The 24,353-nt window shown below is 36.9% G+C and overlaps 1 protein-coding gene across 1 annotated transcript in view; it reads left to right on the top strand.

The window, feature by feature from the left end:
- TNNI3K (TNNI3 interacting kinase) overlaps positions 1–24,353 on the top strand; it is a 290,825-nt gene that overhangs the window by 186,738 nt on the left and 79,734 nt on the right. Inside the window, exons 18-21 of the mRNA XM_032602669.1 lie at positions 1,789–1,841; positions 2,159–2,211; positions 6,052–6,184; positions 19,384–19,493. Of these exons, the coding sequence (XP_032458560.1) occupies positions 1,789–1,841; positions 2,159–2,211; positions 6,052–6,184; positions 19,384–19,493 (349 nt within the window). The remainder of the gene's footprint in view (positions 1–1,788; positions 1,842–2,158; positions 2,212–6,051; positions 6,185–19,383; positions 19,494–24,353) is intronic.

Genomic DNA, 24,353 nt, shown 5'->3' on the forward strand with positions numbered 1-24,353 from the left:
ATTCTTGTTAACATAAAATATTTACTTTAGAGAAATTTAAACAAACAAATGAATAAACAAAATATTCCCTAGACATGTAACTTATTTGGGGGCTTCTCTACATGCATCGTTTTAAGCTATTGCCTCAAGGACTGCTATTTTTAGAAAAGGTGAAGCTTAAGTAGGGGTTCTGTGAGCCTTTCCCTGTGTTTAACTAAGGCAGCTCCATTTACAAATCTGTTTTCTATATTGAGATATGCTGCGAATTGTTTTGACAACCATTGTTCTAGATAATTAATTTGAATCAAAATTAAATTAATGGTAGGATACTATACATATAATCATTTAATTTGATTGGTAATTCATGTTCAGCATGTGTTTTAATGATATCTATGAAATGTAACACTCATTATCCTTTGATAGGCTAAGGGATTGTGGTACAGGAACTCACCTAAATCCTTCAAGGAATCTAGTGGTACAGCATTTTGATGCATCCTTCTTGCTGCCTTTGAACTTCCAGAGAGTTCCTGATGCTGTAGAGTTCTTTATCATGATAGTGTCATTCTCATAGCATGCATTAATTGGTAATTTACAGCTAAAGAGAACATCTTGGGGTTTTTGTTTCAACATCCTATATTACTTCTACACTGAGCTCTTCCAAGCAAAAAAAAAACTTGAACACATTCTAGATTTTTGGTAGTTGAAAAGAGGATTAAGTGTATACCGTAAAGATAAAATTCATTTATGATACAAGAGAAGTTCAAAACTAACTTGCTTATAAAGCTCAACTCAGCACCTGGAAGCACTTATATAAATGGTTCAATATCATACTGGACTTATTTGGGGCTAGAAAATAATAAAATTTTCCTTTTTTGATCATGAAGAAAAACAATTAAGGATAGAGCAGATAAATTATTATAGTATGGCCTATGTGCACTAAAAGAAACCCAGTAGGAGATCTCCTAATGCTGAAATGACTCATTTAGAAGCCAAATGTGAAATAAGCATTAAAAAAGGCATTCAATAAGAAACACTCAAAGGCAATCTTGGGTCACAATACATTTGTCCATAAGATATCCCACAACTCAGTTCACCAATATGTGGGAGGAATGACCTCTCTTTGGACTGCCCCAGCCTTGATTTACTTCTTGAAAAAGACAGCCTTGATCTAGCTTGAATTCTGGTTTGGAAAGGAGACTTTGAAGACCTTTATATGTTTTCCTCTCCAAGACCTTAAAAAGTAGATTAGCCGGCCTCATTTCACAGGCCTTAAAAACACTTCTTTGTCCTGGGATTCTAGCTAGAACATAATGACCAAGACATTTTCTATAATGACCAAGACATTTATGTTTCTATAGAACATAATGACCAAGTCCTTTTCCTATTCATGTCAGGTGCTGCCTTGAACTGTCCTTATAAGCCTAGGGTTCTAGCAAGCTTATTCCCTTGCTCTGACTCTGATACGCTCACAGGTACATTTTACTATTGCCTGTAGCCAAATTTTGTTAGCAAATGAACTTCAATGAGCTGGAAAACTGATCTTCAGCTAATGGGTCTTTTTGACATGTTTAGAAGGTTTATCTAAAGTAGAATACTTCAAAGTCAGATATAAAATGACCACTTTTTATAAACATTCCTTTCAGATTAGCAAAACTAAGAAAATCAGAGTCATTAATCTGAGATGTCTGTTAGCCTTTTGGGAGTCATTTATCCTCTGGGATAAACAAGTGATGATTAGCATCCTCTTCATTGAGAGGCCATTCAGATTAGGAAATAGTATACTCAATATCTACTTTTTTTTTTTTACAGTCACAATATTCTTCTCTATGAGGATGGGCATGCTGTAGTGGCAGATTTTGGAGGTGAGATTGCCATGAATAATGCCCAAAATGGCATCCGTTTCTTTCTCCATTACTCATTGGTGCTGATATTATATGATGAATCTGAAAATGGATTTCACACTGACAGCTATACTTCTCTAAGTCATTCATATTTCAATGAATTTTAAAAGTATATCATTTATTTCAGTTTTTCCTCTTTCATATTCTCAGCTAAAAGAAAGGAAGTGAAAATTTAAATAAAATAGAGGTTTCTTGGGATTTCAAACTTTTAGCTGTAATCTTTGACCTTGGTTTTAAAATATTTCCTTTGACATTAATTTGTTTTCTATTTCCCTCAGAATCAAGATTTCTGCAGTCTCTGGATGAAGACAACATGACAAAACAACCTGGGGTTTGTTGCTGTTCGTGTTCCCTATAATTATGAAACAATTGAAATGTGTAAACTCAGCATGAGAAGAAGGGAGATGAAAGAAGCTTTAACTGGAAGAAATGTCATTCTCCCAAGGGCGGGATAATGTTTTATGTTTCTATTTTCAGTAAGCCCCCAAAAGAACTATTTCAAGGCTCTGTTAGAGAAATAGATTAGATATATATTTGGAAAATGTTACAGAAAAAATAACAGAATTTGTTTCAAATATAATTGAAAAGTACATGGCAGGCATGGATAATTGGCATTCATGTTTAGATCTCCTTATTAAGTGGTAGAGTTAACATTTAATAGGTAACCATAAAATCCATAGTTTACCCGTATCTACTAACAATTCATAGTTTTCCATTTTAACATTGTAAGGCAATAGGTGATATAGTCAAGCATTAATGTTTAAGAAAAATATAAATGCTAACATCTGAAGGAAGCATAATTGTACTCAAAATGTCTGCAATTAGGTTCATCATTTGCCTTCTCCCATCCCTTCCGCACAAAGAAGTGCACTTTTCTTTCTGGACTAGCTGTGTTATTTAATTACCCAAGCTTGGGCTAATTTTCTGTTCCTTCCTTTTCCTGCTTCTGCTTACACACTGCTCAATCACTTTTTCTGTTTGTTTCTATTCCTTTTCTTTATTAAAGTTCATCCCAAACTCTCATTTACCACTGCCTCAGTTTGGGTCCTCTCCATCTCTTTTCTGGACCATTGCTCTAGGCTTCTAACTACAGTCCTCCCTTCCAGTTCATTCTTTGCAACATCAGCCAAGTGTTGTGTTCTTCTTCCTATAAACCATCAATGATGCTTAAAATGTTATACCCCCCCACCGCCAGATCTGACCCCAAGGCTCCTCTGCGACCTCCTCTCCCACTAAACTTCTCTCAAGTCCCTTATGCCCCCGGCATACAAGCCATCTGACTATTCCCCAAACATTTCATTCACTTTCACAGCCCTGTGACTCTGCCAGCATCATATTCTCTGCCCGTGAAGCCCTTCACTGTACCCCACCTGGAGGAAGTCTACTCATCTTGCATGGCCCAGGAAATTGTATCCATTTTAAGTACCTTCCCACCCATAAACTTCCTCCCCCCCTTCTCCTCCCCACACACTTTTCTCTCTGTGCTTTTGTAGCACTTTTTTTGCACTGCTAGGTAGTACTCTGACTCACTCAACAAACATTTATCAAGGACCTACAGTGTGTCAGGCATCGTGCAAAGGGCCAGGAATACAAAATGCAAATAAAAGCTTAGTCCTTGATCTCAAGTAACTCATTTTCTGTCGGAAAAAACATAGTAATAAGCAGATAAGATTGAAAGCAGTGGGGACGTTCAGTGACAGAGATGTGACAAAGCATCATGGGAGCTCAGGTGGAATGAATAGGGATAAATAAATTCAGACAGAGTGAACAACAGCATGAACAAAGGCACAGGGGAGGATGAGAAACACCAGACCTCCTGGGGGACTTCAAATAGCTTGGCATTGTTGGCATGCTCTGTGCGAGGAAGACAAAATGAGAGATGAGTTAAGAGAGGAAGGGCAGGAACGACATCACGGACCATGTTGTATTGTAAGTAGGATTAAGCATGCTGGTTTCCCCAATTAAATTTCACTCATTCATTCAACAAGTATTTATGGAATACCTACTAGATGCCAGACATTCTAAAGAACTGGGGATATTGCAGTGAACAAAGTTCTTGTGTTTATGGAGCTAATTTTCAAATAGAAGAAGATAAACGTTGAACAAATTAACAAAATATATACCAGACGGTGATAAGTGTTATGAAGAAAAAACAAAGCAGAGTATATGAATGGAGAGTGATAGGGGGAGCCATTTAGATGAGAGAAAGAGAAAGATAACGTTTGATAAGAGACCTATGGTGGAGTTATCCATGAGAGGAGAAGAGCAGTGTAGAAGGGGGAACAGTAATATCAGAGGCCCTGAGGCAGGAGAGTCCTTTGTGTGTTCAAGGCCAGAGTGACTGGAGTGGAGTAAGCAAGGAGGAGAATGGTAGGAGATGAGAGGTGGGAAGAGTGAGTCCTTTATTGACAGGACAAACAGATCTCATCTAGTACCTTTGACATAGAGATAGCTAACTCAGTGGATCTCAACCATGGCTGCACATTGAAATCACTTTGGAAACTTTGTAAAAGCATCCTTACCTGAATCCAACCCCCAGCAATTCTGATCTCGCTGGCCTGAGGTTGATCTTGGGTACATGTATCTTTTAAAATTTCCCCTAGGTGATCCTAAAATGCAGCCAGTTGAGACTCTCTGACTAAATAACCTTTTGTCAAATGGAATTGAATTGAATTTCACCAATAGCAAGTAATATTCTTTTATCCTAGCAGTGGAGTCTTTAAGCACAGCACTACTCTAGATTTATTTTGAAGGTTATTTTCTTTTTTACTAGTTATGTGGCCTTATGTAAGTTTGCTAATTACTCTATTACTCCCCCCCCCGTGAAAAAAATGGCCATACTGTATGCCTACTCCCCCTTATGCAATGTTGTGACACAACACATAATATGCTATATAAATGGAGGCTATTTGGAATGTGAAAGCTCGTGTGGAAGAATTGCATATAAGAACCATAATCGAAATAAAGATATTCTTGGAAAGGTGCAATTATGCATGACTTCAAAATAATGTAGACACTTCAAAAGAATTATCAGCTGGCAACACTACACACAGAATTTCACTAAGAGTAATAAAAGAAAACTGGTTTCTTTCAGTGGAAATACAAAGAAAGCAGGTATTTGGTAAAATCCATTGATACGGCTATGAAGCCATGGGGTTTTAGAGCTGGAAGGGGCTGCCTCCTCAATCTTGCCCTTGAGGAATCTGAGGTCCAGGAAGCATAGGAGACTTTCCCAGAACTGCCCAAATAGTCTGCAGTAGAGCCAGAACTAGAATTTGCATCTCCTAACTCAAAATCTAGTCCTCTTTTTCCTAAACCACAAATAAACCAAATTTATGCATCCCAGAACGGAAACTTATATTTAAAAATTAAACGGAAACTTATATTTAAAAATTAAAAATACATAACAGCAAATAAAAAGGGTGTAAAATGATGCCGTGAAAACATGAGGGTAGACCTTTGTACAGGGAAACTTGTAACGTTTTATGGGCTTGCTTTCTGGAATATGGCGCAAACAGCATTCAGAAATAACACTGCTGGGCAAACAAAGGGGATGTGACAGACCTGATCCTGCCAGTGAGAAATCTGCTTCGCACAAATATTCTGGGCATTACCCTCAGGCCGTTTCTCTCCTCAGTCATCAGGGCACTATTTATGGGTCTAATTTAGTGTCTTCCTAAACTACAACCTGAAGCTCTAAAGGAGGGAAGCTTCCTCCCACAGTGCGTGACTCACCCCCAGAGAGGCATAGATAGAGTTCTTGGATGAACCCATGGATGGCTATTCAGAAGCTTGTAAGGCTTCCAGGGGAAAGAAAGATGCTCAGAGTTACACAAAAAATTGCGGCTGCTGTGATCATCATTTCATAAGAGGCAGTGTTACTTGGTGATTAATATTGTTACAATATTTTGGAAAGAATTATGGATTTCATGATCTTCCAATGATAAAAAGAAAATGCCCTTTAAAAAACTGAACAGCAGCGTAAACACACTGTTTTTGTATGAACGGGCCAGTTTATTGTGCACACTGAGGGCAGTATCGATGTTATTTAAAGTTTATATTTTTGAGAACTTCGAGAGAACACCACAAATCCTCACTAAGAAGAACACTATTCTACGGTAGAAGAACTAAGCACTTGGTAAATGACTTGTGGATTTTTCTTGACCCACAGAACCTCCGCTGGATGGCTCCTGAGGTGTTCACACAGTGTACACGCTACACCATCAAAGCCGACGTCTTCAGCTACGCTCTGTGTCTGTGGGAACTTCTCACCGGCGAAATTCCGTTTGCTCATCTCAAGCCAGGTAAGCCATGCCTCAATTAAAGTTTCTCTGAGGGAATTCCCTGGAGGTCCAGTGGTTAGGAGTTTGTGCTTTCACTGCCAAGGGTGTGGGTTCAATCCCTAGTCAGGGAACTAAGATCCTTCAAGACGCGGGGTGAGGCAAAAAAAAAAAAAAAAGAAGTTTCTCTGATTTCCAGAGTTCTGTGCATTTTCACAAATTCAAGAAACATTTTTTTCCCCAAAATGACTATTCCTGGTGGATTGGCAAGGTGAGAGGTAAGGAAACGGTCTCAAATTGTTTAAAGGTGTGGCCCAATCCAGAAAACTTAATGGCCTATAACTATGTGGTTTTAGATACGGGCACACAGAAGTGTAGGCATATTTTATTATTAAAGTTTAGGGCTTTGATGTATCTATTGTTAATAAAACAAGCAAATGATAATGGCCATGTGGAATGTGGGTACAAATCATGTGAACAATGCAATATTTACTTTTTGAGATTAGATTTAGAAGTGCCTTTCTGATGTGCATATAAGAGTGAACTGAAAGTAGCAACACATAAAAGTAACCTATCAGGACTGCTTTCTGCTTGTCTCACATTATACAAAAGAGAATTGGTTTCTCTAATTTTGTATTACATATATAGATGCATTCTAAAAATGGGACTTTGTGAGTGAGCCCATAATTTTGTTGTTGATAATATACATGATACTCTGTGTACATGTAGAAGGTAGAGGTAGGGAATCTAATCACAGGAAAAAATGTACAAATATTTGAGGTAAGTTTTATTTGCATCTCTCTCTCCATTTTATTTGGGTTGCTCTTATAGATACAACAGCACTGTCGCACTGTTTACTTACTTGTATCCACTGTGAGTCTAAAAACTCCTTGATTTTGCATCCCCAGAACTTACCATGCTTGAAAAGTTGTTTTCAAATTAAATCGTAAATAAATTTAAATGAATTATATTGTAAGCTTCTTAAGTGGCCACCCTATCACAATATAGCAGATGGATCAAGTCAAAAGGGATGTTAGGGAAAGACATATCTTACAAATGTGGATGCTCACAAGTTCAAAGTCTTAACCAGGATCACAATATTTATTAGTACTCATGTGCAGAGCAAAAGCCATAACTCATATTGTCTATTCAAGGCACTTTCCCCCAATAACCATATGGTCTTTAATTACACTCTGCATAGTGTCTAACAAAGTACTTTTCACAAATTATATGCTCTTTATTTAATCGACCTAATCTTTCTCTATATGATTTTATGGTTTTAAATGATGAGATCTGGCCCTTATTATAGGGTGGATGAGAAGACTCTATTTAGAACTGGACCAAAATTGCTATTTGTAATGCCTTGCTCTGATATGCTGCTATCTCTCTACCTCTTAGAATTTGCTTTCTGGTAAGACTTATGAGTATTATGTTAAAAATCCACTATAATTCTAGACACATTGTAGTATTTTCACAAGAGAGAGATATGTCTCCCTTCCTCTCACCTCCTGTGTCAATCCATTCACATCCAATCCATTCCTGTGGATTTTACATCCTAAGGACATCTTAGATCTACCTACTACTTACCGTCATCTACCACCATCCTAGCTCAAGCCACCATCTTCATCATTTAAACTCTTGCAATTGTCATTTTTAAAAATCAGGTTTAACTTATATAGTATAAGTTGTAGTATCACTTATGTAGCAAAATTTACCATTTTAGACTAACATTTCAATGAGTTTTAACAAATATATATTTAACAAATATATACAGTATAATCACAGCTACAATCATAATATAGAACATTTCTGTCACTCCAAAAAGCCCCCATGCATCTTTGGAATCAATTCACTTTTCCCACCTCCAGCCCCTAGCAACCACTGATCTGATTTATGTCCCTACAGGTTTGCCTTTTCCAGAATGTCATATAAATGGAGTCATGTTAGTACATTTATTGGTAATTTATTCTTTTTCATTCCTGTGTAATATTCCATTGTGTTGATGAACCTCAATTTATTCATCCACTCACAAGTTGATGATCATTTGAGTTATTCTCACTTTAGGGCAATTATGAATATAATTGCCAAAGCCGTTCAGGTTTTTGTGTGGATGTTTTCATTACTCTTGGATAAATACATAAGAGGTAATTACTAGATCTTATGGTAAGATTTTTTCCAAGGCATTTATACCACTATGACTTCCCACCAGCAGTGTATGAGGATTTCAGTTGATCCACATCCTTGCCAGCACTTTTTTATTGTCTATTTAAAATAAAATATTAACCATTTGAGTAGGTATATAATGGTAAATAATTGTGGTATTATTTTATATTTCTCTAATAACTAATAATGTTGATAATCTTTTTGTGTGTTTATCTGCAGCTCATATCTCTCTGGTGAAGTATTTGTTCAAATTATCTTATATACTAATGAGTTTTTAGATTCTAGGTAAAATCTTTCATCTGCTATGTGCTTTGCAAGTATTTTTCTCTAGTCTGTGATTTGCCTTTTCATATTCTTACCAATGTCTTTCAAAGAGCAAAACTTTTTAATTTCAAAGAAGTTTACCTTATCAAACTTTTAAATATTTTGTGAATCCTGTCTAAATTATTCTTGCCACACCCAAGATCACAAAGTTTTTCTCCTGTGTTTTCTCACAGGAATCTTGTAGGTTTAGATTTTATATTTATAAGATTTATTAGAGTTATTTTTTTAACACTACAAGGTAAAAGTTGAGTTTGTTATCCTTTTGTTAATTTATTTGTTTATTTTTCAATATGGATCCCAATTTTTCAGCATGATTTGTTTAAAAAACTTTCCTTTATCCATTAAGTTATTTTGGTGCTATTGTCAAAAATTAATTGACCACATATGTGTGGACTCTATTCTGTTCCATTGATATAAGTCTACCCTTATACTAATACTACAATATATTGATAAGTTATAGTAAATCTCAGAATCATTTACTATGAATCCTCCAACTTTGCTCTTCTTTGTTAAAATTACTTTTGCTATTATAGGGTTTTTGCTTTTCTGTATAAATTTTAGAACCAGCTTATCTATTTCTACAAAAAAAAAAAAAAAGCCTGTTTGAATTTTGATTGAAGTGCAGTGAATTTGTAGAGCAATTTGGGAAGAATTTACAACTTATGCATATTGAATCTTCCAACTGATAAACATAGTATGTCTCTCCCTTCATTTAGGTCTGATTTCTGTCATCAGCGTGTTTGTAGTTTTCATCATAGAAACCTTACACATATATTTTTAAAATTATTTCTATGAATTTTGTGTTTCTTGATGCTATTTTAAATTTTTTTTTTAATTTCAATGTATAATGTGTTTTGCTAGTATACAGACACGATTAATTTTTAAATAACAACCTAGTACCCTACAAATTTGCTAAATTAACTTATCAGTTCAAGTACCTTTCTTGTACATTCTTTGGGATTTTGCATATAGATGATTAGGGCATGTATAAATAAAGAAAATTTTATTTCTTTCTTTCAAATATGTGTGTATTTTAAATCTTTTTCTTGCTTTCTCACACAGGCAAGGACTTCTAGTACAGTACTGAATAGAATTGGTGAGGTATATACCCGTATCTACATCTAAATTTTTATCCACCACCACTCTAGTTCAAACTGCCATCTTTATCACTTTAACTACTGCAATAGCTCTTTGATCATTCTCTCTTTATTCTTCTCTTCCTCTCCAATCTCTACACATCCACTAAAATGACATTTTAAAAACAAACCTGATTATGTGACCATTGCTTAAAATCATCTATGGCTTCCCATGTTCTTAGGATTAAATCTCAAAATTCTTACTATGTCCTGCAACACTCTACATGATTCAGTATCTCTGACCTTGCTTGCACCATTTCACTTTCTATGCTCCAGCCACTCCAAACCTTCTTTCCTTGCTTCCTTGAATGTGTTGCATTTCCTCTGGCCTCTGGGCTCTTTCACAAGCTCAGTTTCTTTGGTAAGTGCAATTAATGTTGACTCCACAGAGATTACTGTGAGGATCAAATGAGATGATTTTGTGAACTTTGTCAATTGAAATCTCTCTGCAACTGTAAGATGAAAGATAAGGGCAAACTGTAATACAAGGTCGAGGCTTCCTATGATTCTGTGCTTGAGTGGAGTTCTAATTCTCCAGGGAGCCCATATAAAAACTTCAAAGTCACCATTAATTTTTCTCTTTCCTTCTATTCTTTCTTCTTTCCTCCTTTTTGTCTTTCTTCCCTTCCTTCCTTCCTTTTCTTTTCACTTGTTTTCTTACTTTCAATCCCCCTTTCTAAATATCTTTCAAATCTATCCACTTATCTTGCTCTCCACTGCTACTTCCTTATTTCACAAGTAGAATCCTGCACAGTATCTTAAATGGTATCCTTGTCTCTAGTTTTGTTCACCATCTTTTTTTCACCATTTGCCATACTATAACTACATTTAGCTTTCTAAACACTCAAATTTGATTATCTGGCTCCCCTTCAATGTGTTTCCTTTGTTCTTAAGATTAAAAAAATTTCATAAAACAATCTACAAAGCCCCCATAGTTATGCTTCTTCTTTCCTCCCCAGGTCTACTGCCTGCCACTTGCAGCCTGTCCTCTATGTTCAGCCACAGGGAACTATTTCATTTCTCCAACATGACACATTTCCTCTCACTTCCGTGTCTTTGCACACGTTAGTTGTTTGTCAGACACACTCCTCCCTACTTTTCATCATACTAACTCCAATTTACTTTTAGGCCTTAGCTTAAATATTACTTCTTCCGAAAATATCTTCCTTAATTCTTCAATATTCAGTTAAGTGCAGTGTCCTTGCAATTTTCTCTACTTTGTTACCCTTTGCTAATTATAAAATGAATAGTTCAAAAAGATAAAGATTCCCTCTCTCATGGACCCTCAGGAATATATACTCTTTTTGGAGGGAGAATATTATATAATAAAACAGTTAAATATCTTGCCTAAGAATAACTTGAATCCAATATCTCAGATACTGGAATTTATAGTACTTTATTGGTAAAAGAGGTTGTTCATGATAGACACTGAATTTTTTAAAGTTGGACAGTTACCCTGCATCAAGAACTGAGGCTGTTAATATCATCACAGTGGTTAGGCAGTCTAGCAAATGTTCAGCAATAAATTATGTGAAGGATCAGATTCAATATAAGCTACATATTAGCCATTTACAGTGAGCAACAAATCCATGACTACAGTGTAGGACAGGATTATCAATTATGGGAGTAGCAACATTACACATGGCTTATCCTCCTGGATTTAACAGAATCGTATCTCCTGGGTGAAATGTATAAATAGAATGCAAATATTAGCATTGACTCCTATGCAAGTGATGAGTATGCCTTCAGAAGAACTTGAAGTTAGGGTCTCTTTTACATAGTATATGTTCAAATTAACCTTATAATCTCAGGTTTAGAAAAAAATGAAAAAGCCATTACATTCACTATCCCAAGGGTCACAAGATCAAATGCCTACAGGATCAGGGGAAGCAAGAAAACACTTGATGTAGGATAATGTGATGAACTGGAAATCACATGCTCTGACTCAAGGGGACAGCTGCTACCCAGCTCCAGCCAAACAGTGCCATGAAGGAAGTATAGGGATGCTTGCTCACTGTTGCCATATCAACTAATTTCGGTGTGTTTGTTCAAAAATCAAAAGGTTTTTAAATATTGGCAATTAACTCAATTTTTAAGAAAATATTTTTCAGGCTAAAGAGACTTGGCATAAGTGTAAGAGCATGAGTCTTGCAAGCTTACTCAAACTGCTTAACCAAGCTATACTTCAGTACCTCAGTGTCTTTATTTTTTAAACAGGGATACTAGTAGGACTTGCCTCAAAGGTTTGGAATGATGTCTGGCAACAGTAAGCACTCAATAAATATTAGCTATTATTGTTATATTAAGCCATCCACAGTTCTGGCCAGGAACTGTGAGAGAAAACAAAGAGGAAAAGGGCATTCCCTTGTAGTGCAGAGACGGCATGAGAAAAGTACAGTCAGCGGAGTAAATCCCAGCTAGAGGGAAACACAGAGGGCAACAGCTGCTCCTTCGAGGGCTCTCCTGCCCAGACTGGTGGTGGGAAAGTAAATCAGGGAAGGATTCTTAGAGCAGATGATACCTGAACTGCATCTTTAAAAGATGAGTACTATTTAACTGGTAAATAGTGGGGAGATGGTGAAGGTGTCCTGACAGAAAGCAGCCTGGGCAAGGTGCAGAGGCATGAGAGATTCACACATCTTTCAGTAGTGATGAATCAGAGAATACAAGGGAATCAGCAGCAAGATACATGCTGTAAATGTAAAGCTAGAGCTACACAGTGAAGGGCCTTCTGTGTCAACAATGGAAGTCACTGCAGAATTTTAAGCAGGGCAATAATACAACTCTATTATCTTAGAACGCTCCCTCTTACTACAAAGCAAAGGCTGGATTGGAGAAGTTTGAAACAGAGGCAAGGAACCAGGTAATCTAGAAGAGAATGTATAAAAATCTTAACTAAGGTAGTGAAGAGAAAGGAGAGGCTGGTTTTGAGAGATTTTAACAGGACTTGCGGACATATTGAGGTGGAAGCACCAGGGAGAGGGAGGAGACCAGGAGGACTTCCAGGCTTCTGGCTTAGCCAGCAGGAGGATGATGGATACAGGAAGAGAGAAGGGCAAGGAGCCACACTATGAAGTCAAGCAGAGAGACAAGAACCAGGCAAGATGAAAAAGGAGCTGGTATGACCTGGCAAACAAGACCTGTCCTGGATACATTTTAAAAAAAGAAACCAGCACCTGCTTCCCATAGTTTATTTCTCTCCTGGGCCTGTCTCCTTTGGTACCTCATGAAAAACTAAAGAAGAAATCTGGGATGAATTAATCCATCAGTCTATATTTTATCCAATCCCATTCCCTTATTACCAGGTACCCAATTTTGTGGATCACTTTCAGATTATAGTTTGGAGCCAAAGAAGAGAGCCTATTATTTTTCTTTTGTTTTCATGTGTGGTGCCATCTGGTTCACAAGGAGACTCAGCTCGGTGTCCTGGGTTTCCTTAATGCCAGACTCTAAGTCTGGGACATGGCAGCAAATTAAGAACATCTGCCGATTCAGTCTAGCCAGATTCTGGTGAAACTTCATATTGAGGCTTTACCTCAGAGTTGCAAACTGCAGTCCAGTAGCCAAATATGGCTTGCAGACATTTTGTGTGTCACATGTGGTTTTAAAAAATATGAATTAATGTAATTTAGAGACCCAGTTATGTCACAGGTCTCATATATTTATAGCCATTTGCATTTGCTACACCTGCTTAATATTAGATGATTATGTTCTGCTCATATATAATTAGGATCCTAAAGCATCTTCAATATAATACCCTCAAAGGGCATAAGCACATTGATGATGTGGACTGTGCTTTGACAGGTGATAGGAAAATAGGAGTGAACTAAAGTTCTGAAATTCTGTGTTTGCTATGCTGACATCTTTATCAGTTTATCACTGAGAAGAGTAATGCCAGCCACTCACTACACAGATCACTGGAAAGATCAAATCGGTCCAACGGATGGTGATATTTCTATGAAAATAGCTGATGTTAACATGCCAATACTTCATTACACTGACAAAGATTGCAATGAGAACAGACAATGGTGCAAATTAATCTATTCTTCTGACAGTCTGTAATGAGAATGGGATGTGGTTTAAAAAATTAAGCCATTCTTAGTACAATCTCAAGATGGCAATCTCATGGTCTCTCTCAAATGCTGCATGCTCTGGTGATACATCATTGAAAAGTGTCAGTTTAACAAAGAATGTGTCTTAGCTCTTGCTGGGATGGTAGAATGCATTTGCTTTGTCTCACCACAGCCCTGCCCATTAAAAACTATGAAGTAGAATCAATTGTATTTTTTAGAACACACATACACACCAACTAGAAAAAAAATTCTGGCAATCTTATCTTAGTCAAAACTTACAAACAAAATATTGTACTTCATTGCTCTCTTTTTTACTTTTATAAAACCTAAGAGAGGAAGTGATAAGTTAACTTTAGGAATTCAGAAGCTAGTACCAATTTATCCATAAGCAATATAAAGCTAATTAAGTTCATCATGGAGAGCTGCATAGTCATCCTTTATATAATGGCCACGTTGTGTTATAAACTGGGACTGATGACAGATGAGGTGCTTTTTTTTTTTTTCTTTTTGCGGTACGCAGGCCTCTCACTGTTGTGGCCTCTCCCGTTGCGGAGCACAGGCTCCGGACGCACAGGCTCAGCAGCCATGGCTCACGGGCGCGCAGCCGCTCCATGGCATGTGGGATCTTCCCGGACTGGGGCACGAACCCGTGTCCCCTGCATCGGCAGGCGGACTCTCAACCACTGCGCCACCAGGAAAACCCAATGAGGTGGTTTTTAGCTTTGTGATTTGCAGTAACTCAATGCAATGTTTCACTTGGTATTCATGCTCAAAGAAACCTCACAAAGAACTAAGATTTCTCATCTAAACAGAAGAGAAAATACACAATAATATTTTTGATATCTAGTTCTCTAGGTTCAGACTAAAAGGAATCAGTCAGAGCCTTAGATCTGTAGATAATAATTAAAGCAACCATAACAGCTAACACTTGTTGAGAGCCAACAATGCAACAGATGCTCTATGAAGACTCTTTTAATTCTGCCGATAAGCCATGGATCAGGTTCTATTGGGATAAGACGTATGCTCAACATCACATGCTGGTAAGAGGTGTAGTCAAGACTTAAAGTCATGGCTTCTTGTCCCCAAAGCCCACACCTGTCACCATTACAGTGTGCCCTCACTGCTTCATCTTACATTTAGAGAAATTAATACTCACAGAGGCAAATTGGCTTAATTAGGATCTCCCGGAGGGGTAAAAGCAAAGACAGACTGAAAATTAGGCCTCCAGATATGCTAGTTAAGGACATTTCTTAGTATTTATACTGCTTCAGTTTATTGAAGTCCCCTCCCAAAATGTTTTGAACAAAAGATAATATTATGGACTAAATATGCCACCAGATCTCAATAATTTATCTAAGTATGTTTTAATTTCACATTAAACTAAACATTATATTCATTCTACAGTGTTTCTTCATAGCTATGCATTATGTTCTGTCCTAAAATCATAATAATGGGCAATATATTAATTGGCATTAATCCATCATCTTCATTCATTTGTACGATAAATGTGTACTGCGTCCTATATACCATGATCTATATTATTTCCAATGAAATCGTATTTTGAACTATCTCATTTATTGATTCATTCACTGCATATCTATTGAATACCTACTAATTGCCAGTCATTGTGCTAAGCACAGGAGACACAATGCTGAAAAGATACAGTCCCTGACCTCAAGGAGCTTGTGATCTATTTGCAGAGACAAGCAAGTAAATAGGCAATTAAGTTTAATATAATACATACTATTGTAGTACAGAGTGCTATGGGAGTCCATAGGAAGGTCATCCAGAGAGAATTCATCTAAACTAAAACTTAAATGAGAGTAGATGTAATGCAGAGAAAGAGGGTAGGGAAAAAGGAATTAGAGGGGAAAAAGAATCATATTTCACAACTTATGATTGAACCATTAAATCAGTGAAATATACAGTAATTCATTTCTTTATTATTATTCATCCATTTACCAATTTCTTTGGAAAAGCATAACACTTCATTTTTTTCTGCCTGTTATCACTCACATAGAATGTTCAATACATTTTGAATAAATGAATGAAGGTTAACACATGCTGTATTGAATGCTTGTTCTGTTACTGGCCTCTTTTGAGAGACAACAATCACGATCTCCTTTCATTTCTTTTCTTGATAATGAAGAACTTGAATCCACAAATGAACACTATGGTTATGCAGACCCTTGAGGTTGACTCACAAATTTGTGTTTAATTTGTCTCATTCAGGATAATGGGAGCTATGCTCTAGAATTGTGCTGTCCGATATGGTAGCCACTAGACACACATGATTATTTAAATTTATATTAATAGAAATAAAGTAAAATTAAAAATTCAGTTTCTCAATCACACTAGCCACATTTTATGTGCTTAATAGCCATATGCGACAGTATTGAACAAGAGAGAAGGACACTTTCATCATGGCAGAAAGTTCTTTTAGACAGTCCTACTCTAGAATCTAGATTATAAATTTGCCAAACTATTGATAACTATCTTAGGGTAGTACTGAAGAAATAATAGGCACTCAATATTAAGTTATTGATATTTTCAAATGTATCCTTATTTTCTCTTAATAGCAAAGTTTCAGTCGTGAAAGTGGAAACCAACGTTTACATAAATCATTTCGCATATTTTATGTAGCAATCAAGGTAAAAAATTGATTAATGGGTGACTGTCTCTTTCCTGAATCTGGAATACCAGAAAAGTTTCCAGCAGCTAGTGTAGCATGGCCACTCAGGCAAGACTGACAAAGCAATCTCAACAGTGACAAATTTCAATTCCATGACCCTTCACGTTGCATTGCCCACTTTCTGGCAGAGGTGCTAATGAGTAGTATCACTGCCAAGGGTGCGTAAAGCAAAAGGGAGAAGGAGATGCCAAGACCTTGCAGAATCTACTTTGAATAATGAAGAATTAAATATTGTTCATCTTAAACTGATTTTTCAGACACAGTGTCAAGAAGCAAACAAGTAACTTTATATACTTGATATCACAGTCTAAGAGTTTCAGAGGAGACGTTTGGCACCTGCATCTGAGTTTAACTCACTTTATGAATGGTCCCTCCCCACCCATTGGGATATGTATAATTAGTTTAAGTGTGTTCACTACACCAGTTTATGTGCTTATAGCTGTACCAGCTCAACAATATCCAACTGATCATAAGGTGAAAAAGTAGAGTTAGAAGATCAGTGATCATTAAGCATCAGTTTATTTGTTTGCTTATTTATGTACCTCATTCCAAAAAGAATTAAAAATAGTCAAGAGTAGCTACTGGAAGGAACCTAAAAAGCCTAGGTTTTTGTGACACGAAAAACATATTTTTTGAGTCATGTTAAGTTTGCTAAATATGTTTTGAGCAGTCTTTTGTTTCTTTGTTATCTTAGTGTCAGCAACTGTACTTGATAGTGGCCAGAAATGGTTGGAAAATGTGATAATGCAAATATGTTACAAAGGGCATTGAAGACAAAAGCAGGAATGAAATTCCTGACTCTGCCCTCAGCCTGGAACCATTGTACAATTAGATGACTGTTGCAAGGAAATATTGAAATTCCAGGTTGGCAAAGGGCATGAACTTAATATTTTAAATACAAATAACTAATAAATATCTGGGAAAATATTAAGCCTCACTACTTATCAAAGAACAAAATATAAACAGCAGCAACTGAGCTGATATATTTACCTCTCATATTAGCAAAATCTTTTATAAAATGAGAAAACCTAATTCTGATTCAGGTATAATGACAACCCTCTCATACACTTGTTATTGAGAGTATAAATTATTACAGCTGTTTAGGAAAAGTGTTCATCAGTATGTATCAAAAGTCTTTAAAGTGGTTGTGCCCTTTGACATATTAACTCACTCCTCAGAGTACCATAAATGATCTGTGAAATTGGGAAAGTCATATTTAAAAACATATTCTTTGAAGTGTTTACACGCAAATTTGAGCAACCTGAAATTGAGAAATAATTAAGTAAATCACACTAAATGCAGAGTCAATAAAAATATGTTAACATAGAATTTTAATAACATGAGAAAATGCTTATATTTAATTTAGGGGAAAAAGTATTACATAATTGTATATTGGACATGAGCTCCGTGATATGAAGAATATATAAGAAATGCTCAAAATATTTTAACAATTGCTTCCTCTGAATAATAGGATTTTCTTCTTTCTAATTCTCCTAATTTTCTGAATTTCTATGAAATACAAGTATTAATTTTACATTTGGCAAAATTATATAGTAATTCTGAATGATCCATAAAGCAAAATGTTAAGTTGCATTGTATATAATTTCACTACATCTGCTGGATGCAGATCTATAAACAGAATTTAGCTGGAGTAAACTTTGGTGGAAGAGAGATAGTAGTTGTGGGTCACATCTCAAAAGTCATTAAGATATAGACAGATGATTGTGACATCACAATCGAGAACACAGGCAGCAGTATCCTGGAACTTTAGCATCCCACGGGTGCAGAGCAATTTTTCAGAGGAATAAAAGAGCTTCATGTGTTGTTTACAAAGTGCTTTCAATGTGAAATGGCTGAAGATAGCATGAAATCTGAAAAAAGAAGTTGTGCCAACTACTGGTTATATTAAAAGTTTTATAAATTAAAAACTACTTACATACACCACACACACACACACACAACCCACACATAACAATAGCACTTACCTTGCATGCATGGTTTAAAAGGATCAAAAGAACTTATGTGTGTATCTACCATGATACTTGGTACAAAATGTGTCCAATAAAAGTAGCAAGAAGCTTGGTTTCCCAGGGAGTACAGAAATCACTGGTTGCAGAACAGAAAAATAATCAGCACTCAGGAATCCACAAAGATGTCCTGAGAATCACAACACAGTGATGTGGAGTTTCAGATGAGCAACATTCAGACATCCAAGCAGGTAGGCCACACTAGAGAATTCAATCAATGGGAACTATTAGCTAAAATGATGGATTTGGAGTATCTAACAAGAGTTTAGCAAATAGTAACTATTTTATAAATATTAAAATTTAAAATCCCAACAATCTTGTAACCAGTAACCAGAGTTAAACGTAAAAAATAATCTATTTTGCCCAAGTGATACAGGTGCTCTCAGGGGTACAAAGTTTCAGGGCACCTTGTCTCGCTATGTGTAGTATAAGCTCTTTAGCCTGGGATTTATGCATTGTATAGGCTGGTCCAATCTGCCTTTCAGTCTTTACTTCCTGAAACATCATGTACATACCCTGTGCTGCTTGCTATTTGTCTGTTCCTTTGTCTGTTCCTTTGTTCCTATATAAATCCCCTCTGCTCACCATTTGTTGAATGAACAACCGAAGAAACGAACAATTATAAACTTACGGTAGCATATTATCCACTATTCTGCTTAAGCATATAAAAAAAAACAGCATAGAGGCCTCTTTGAATCTCTGCTGATGTTGCACAGATTGATTTTTAATTATTTTTTTGTTGTCTGTTCATATGTTTCTTGAAATAAATATGTGATTTTCAAGACTGACGTGACCATTTGGTTTGCAGCGGCTGCCGCAGCAGACATGGCTTACCACCATATCAGACCTCCCATTGGCTATTCCATTCCCAAGCCCATATCATCTCTGCTGATGCGAGGGTGGAATGCATGTCCCGAAGTGAGTAATTTTTACTTCCTCTTAGAAAATGTGTTATGGTCAACATCTGTCACAAATAGTGTAGCTCCAAAGTCTACTTTCAGTGTGTATTTTAAGACTGTCAAGGCAGGAAGACTGATTTGCTTTCTGCTCTTTAGTCTCTAATTGCCTCAAGAAGTCTGAGTATCTCATATTTCTTTGCTGTTGCTCTCTGATTCTGAAATGTTTCTCACAACTGATTAGTAAGAGACCCTGGTATGACAGATGACTCAGTCTCGTTTCAGCTGCAATTTTATTAACTACGCCTGAACCACACTTAGTCACTTTTTCAAGAAAGAAGTTTGGCACAAGATGGATTTGTGTGGGCTCTTCACCATGAGGCAGGCCTGCAGGAGAAGACCCCATGACCAGTGGTCTTCTTTGAGCCCTGGCTCAAGCAGGAGGCTAGCCCTGGTCCTAGTCCTTTCTAACTCTCTGAGTGGCTGTATGACAAAGTAGCTAAGAGCATAGATTTAGAGTTTAAATGGAGGAATCAATATTAGGGAAGAGGGCTTCCCTGGTGGCGCAGTGGTTGAGAGTCTGCCTGCCGATGCAGGGGACGCGGGTTCATGCCCCGGTCCAGGAAGATCCCACATGCCGTGGAGCGGCTGGGCCTGTGAGCCATGGCCGCTGGGCCTGCGCGTCCGGAGCCTGTGCTCCGCAATGGGAGAGGCCACAACAGTGAGAGGCCCGTGTATTGAAAAAAAAAAAAATTAGGGAAGGAATAAGCAAAGTAGGATATGTAAACAGTGAAAAAAAATTAATACGATCATAGATCTGAAAGAGTAGAGGGGAACAGTCATATAATCCCAGAATGAAATCCCAGATCGTCTGTCTGTAGGAAAGGATTCTTCCGAAACGTACCAGACAGATTGGTGTCTACTTTGTTCTCACAGATTGACAAAGGAGGAGATTTCACAACTTCTCTCTTGATATCACAGTTTTATATAGTGTCTAAGAATCCCCCTGCCAGTATGTCTGATGTCTATTGAAATCCTTGTGTTTTGACATCAGCCCGCATTGATTCTTCTGCTCTACGTGGAGGGAATTAGTTCACACTCTTCACACTGGAGATCCTCATACACAAAGGCCCAATAGCCCTTAATTATCCGGTCCAAACCATCCTAGTTATTGTTGTCCTTTTCTTATATGACCTTGATTCTGATCCTTCCCAAACACTTTACCTCTCTTCAACAAGGGAGCAGATAAAGTAGGCTGTTGGTATCTCACCAAAGGAGAAATAGAATAAACCCTAGTCTAGATGTTTGGAGAGAAAGCAAATTTCCCATTCTGTTTCTAAAGGCAAAACCAGACCAAGTCATTATCCAATCCTACAAGCATACACAAAAACTCTTATGAAGAAAAAGGAAGATAATTATGGAACATGGACTGAGTATCTCAGAAGAAATAACCTCTTCCTCTGACCATTTAATTCACCAGATAATATATTTATTTGTGTAGAATCTTCTCTCACTACCAGAATGTTAGCTCCATAAAAGCAGGGACTTTTTTGTTTGTTCATTTTGTTTTCTTTGCTGCTGTAACCTCCTTACCTAGAACTCTACCTAGTAGATGCTCAAAAATATATGTTGAGTAAATGAATGAATATCACTATTGCTTATCAATGTTTCCAATCCCCTTATCTGAAATTCAATGTTTAGGAAATTGTCTTGAAAATTACATGACTTAAAGTAGTTTGGGAAAAGCTTTCTTTGTCTTTCAGTATGAATCTCAGGCATATTTTCTGGGAATAACTGTGTCAGGCACCTAATCCAGAATTTCCCTCTCTCCTTGGGGTATGAAATATTCTAAAATATACCATAACAATCAAAGGGAATCCCTTTTGTTTTTATTAACTGACTCTTCATGATTATAGATAAGAGACATGGAAGTTTTAATTTGGAATAAAAGCAAGTCATTGGCACTTCTAAAAGCATTTTTTAGGTAGGATGGGTACCAGAAGTAACAGTTTGGAAAATGAGAAAGAGAAACCAGAATAGAATCAAAGGAAAATGCTCTTAAGGATTAAAAATAAAAATACTAAGAGGTCAAAAATTGAGTGCTTAGTAGAAAAGTCTTGTTGTTAAGCAGGAAAGTACAGGGCTCTGGGGATGAGGTTCTCCCAGAGGAGGATGGAGAGAAAGTATAATAGGAAAGCTAAGTGTCTGACTGGCTGGCAATATTTGTGCTTGTCAGTCAGGTGGCTCCTGGTTTGGCTGTGGTATCCATCTCAGCATTATAAATTTGAGCTGCTTCTGTATGTGACATGCCTAAGTCATCATTGCATTGCCCAGTAAGGTCTTCACCTAGTCAGTAAGCTAAGTACTGAGGAGAAAGGGAACAATGGGCTAGTTTTCACTCTTTCCTTAAATAATTATTTACTGAGTCTCTACTATATACAGCCCCAGGGATGGGTGAGGAGATTCAATGGAGATGTGCTCTTAATGGCGCTTAAGGTCTAGCGGTTATATGGAGATTAATAGAATAAACACATTACTGGTTTTATAGTTACAAGCCAAGATGAAGGAAATCAAGATTAGATGAGAATGAATGCTAAAGGAATACTAGCAAGTGGGGGACAAAGAGCTAGGTCAGGGAAGGCTTCCTGGAAGAGGTGATACTTGAGCTGAGATTATAAGCATAAATAGGAATTTGATGAATGAATGGGGTTGGTGAGAGAGAAAGAGTTTAAGGAAACAGAACATGGGCAAATTCATTGTGAGAAAAGACACAAGAGAGAGACTTAGTTATTGGAACATTGTAGCTACTGAGGGGCTATACCAGACCCTCATTTGAAACAAATTCATATTTAGATCTAAACACTAACATCATGCTACCTGGTCATCGTTTGCTAGGTTATCAACTTCACTTCTCATTCTTTGTTTTATGTCTGTCTTTGCTTCATTCCTTAAATTTGAAACACATTATTGTCTCCTGTGCATGTCTTCTTAGTCAAGACCCATAAAAATAGAAGAGGACAATGAAAACACTAGCCTATTAGAGATAGAGGGTGCTTGCTGGAAAACAGTCAGAAGTAGGAAAAAGTTCTGATAATTAGATGGAATCAGATTTTGGAAAGCTGTGGAAACCAGACTAGGGAATTTGGACATGAAATTAGACAATTATATTTTGTCTATAAGTAGTGAAAGATATGATAAAAGTAATTTTCTGGAAAGTTCATCAGAGCTTGGTATGAAGGATTTATTCAGTTAAAGAATTGTATGTAGTTCCTGTGGTGAGGCAGGCACTGAATTATCTCATAGTGTGCACTGGAATAGCTAAGCATTGTTTCTTAGTGTAGGCTGTGTATTATATGCTCCACATTATCCTGGAATGTTTATTAAAATGAAGACTCTGGGATCCTATTCTAAATCTACTGAATCAAAATCTCTGGGATGGAGCCTGGGACTTTGCATTTTAACGTGCACCCCAGGTGATTTCTGCCCAGTAAAGACAGAGAACTAGTGGGGTGACACAGAAGCAAAAGACACTGAAGTCAGAGTCTCTAGCTGGGCTGCTATTGCAGTAGTAATCCAGTTGGTTACAACACAAAGACTACAATGGTTACCATGGGGATTCGGGCTCAGGGGTAAGTGTGAGAACTACTTCAAAGGAAACATAACAGAAGGAGGGAAAAGACCGGATTTAGGAAGTGGATGAGAGGAAAGAGTCCAGGAGAACTGTCATCACTGCCTTCTGAATGAAAGCTAGTGAACAGAATACTTTTAATCCCTTAGATATGAGGGACATTGTTGGCAGTGACAAACAAAGCTAACAGCTCTGCAGTAAAATGAAGGTGCTTAAAAGAAAATAGGAAAAGGGAAAAGAAAGATAGTTACAGAGAAAAAGAGTAACCTGCTCTACAAAACTGAGGGAGCTGGCAATTAGAATACAGTAAACTTAATGTGCAAGAAAAAGTTGGCACAGATGCTCTTCTTACCTTCAAGGTGCTTGACAAAAGGAAGTGGGATCCGGGGAGGCAGACAGATGGCATAGGAGTTGAGCTCGAGGAGGGAGGGGAGAAGAGTCAGAGTTAAAAGCAAGAACATTTTGAATCCAGGGAAAGAAGAGAGATAATAAGTTTAGGAAGTTTTCAAAATAAGAAAGTTGTCATTTGCTACCAATTCTGAATAGGAAAGAAAACAGGAAATGGGGCATGTAAGCAATATTTACATTGTTCTAATAGCTTTTAAGCTTTATAATATTGCCGCATGTAGCTATAAAGATATAAAGACTTCGATATAGAGACGGGAAGAGAAAGTTAGTTGCATTTGTGACCTTTTTTCCGACTAGAAAATATGAAATATTATAGTATTCTATATCATGATATTAGGTTTTCAACATTTTACTAAGATATCACTAATAATATTGAGTATACCTCTATCTTTCAAATAAGTGTGGCTTTGAATAAGAAATGCTTATTCTACTATGGCTTTTAAATCTAATATTTATAAAGACATTTCTCTCCTGTGCATAAGGAAGAATACTCACACCAAACAGTAGTGGCATGCCAAACTCAAGAGCTCAAGCCTTGAAAGCTTACATGCTAATGGGTTATTTAGTTTTCAAAATCTTAAGTTAATAACAATTGGCAATAAAGCTTGTTAATATTCCTTTTGTTCTGGAGCTATTGTGTTGATTTTGAAGTCCCATTTGTTCTAAAATGATTGAAGTCGAGATCTCCACCTAGTGGATTTATAGGATTTTACAGATTTTACAGAAATGACCTACTACATCTGGAAATCCTTAAATTTTTCTCTTAGAGAAATAACAGTTTTTAAAGACTTCTACTTAGGATCTAGCATAATTGTCAATAGAACAGTCACAAATGGTTGAAATATG

The sequence above is a fragment of the Phocoena sinus genome, chromosome 1, assembly GCF_008692025.1.
Source record: "Phocoena sinus isolate mPhoSin1 chromosome 1, mPhoSin1.pri, whole genome shotgun sequence".
In the NCBI taxonomy this organism is placed as follows: domain Eukaryota; kingdom Metazoa; phylum Chordata; class Mammalia; order Artiodactyla; family Phocoenidae; genus Phocoena; species Phocoena sinus.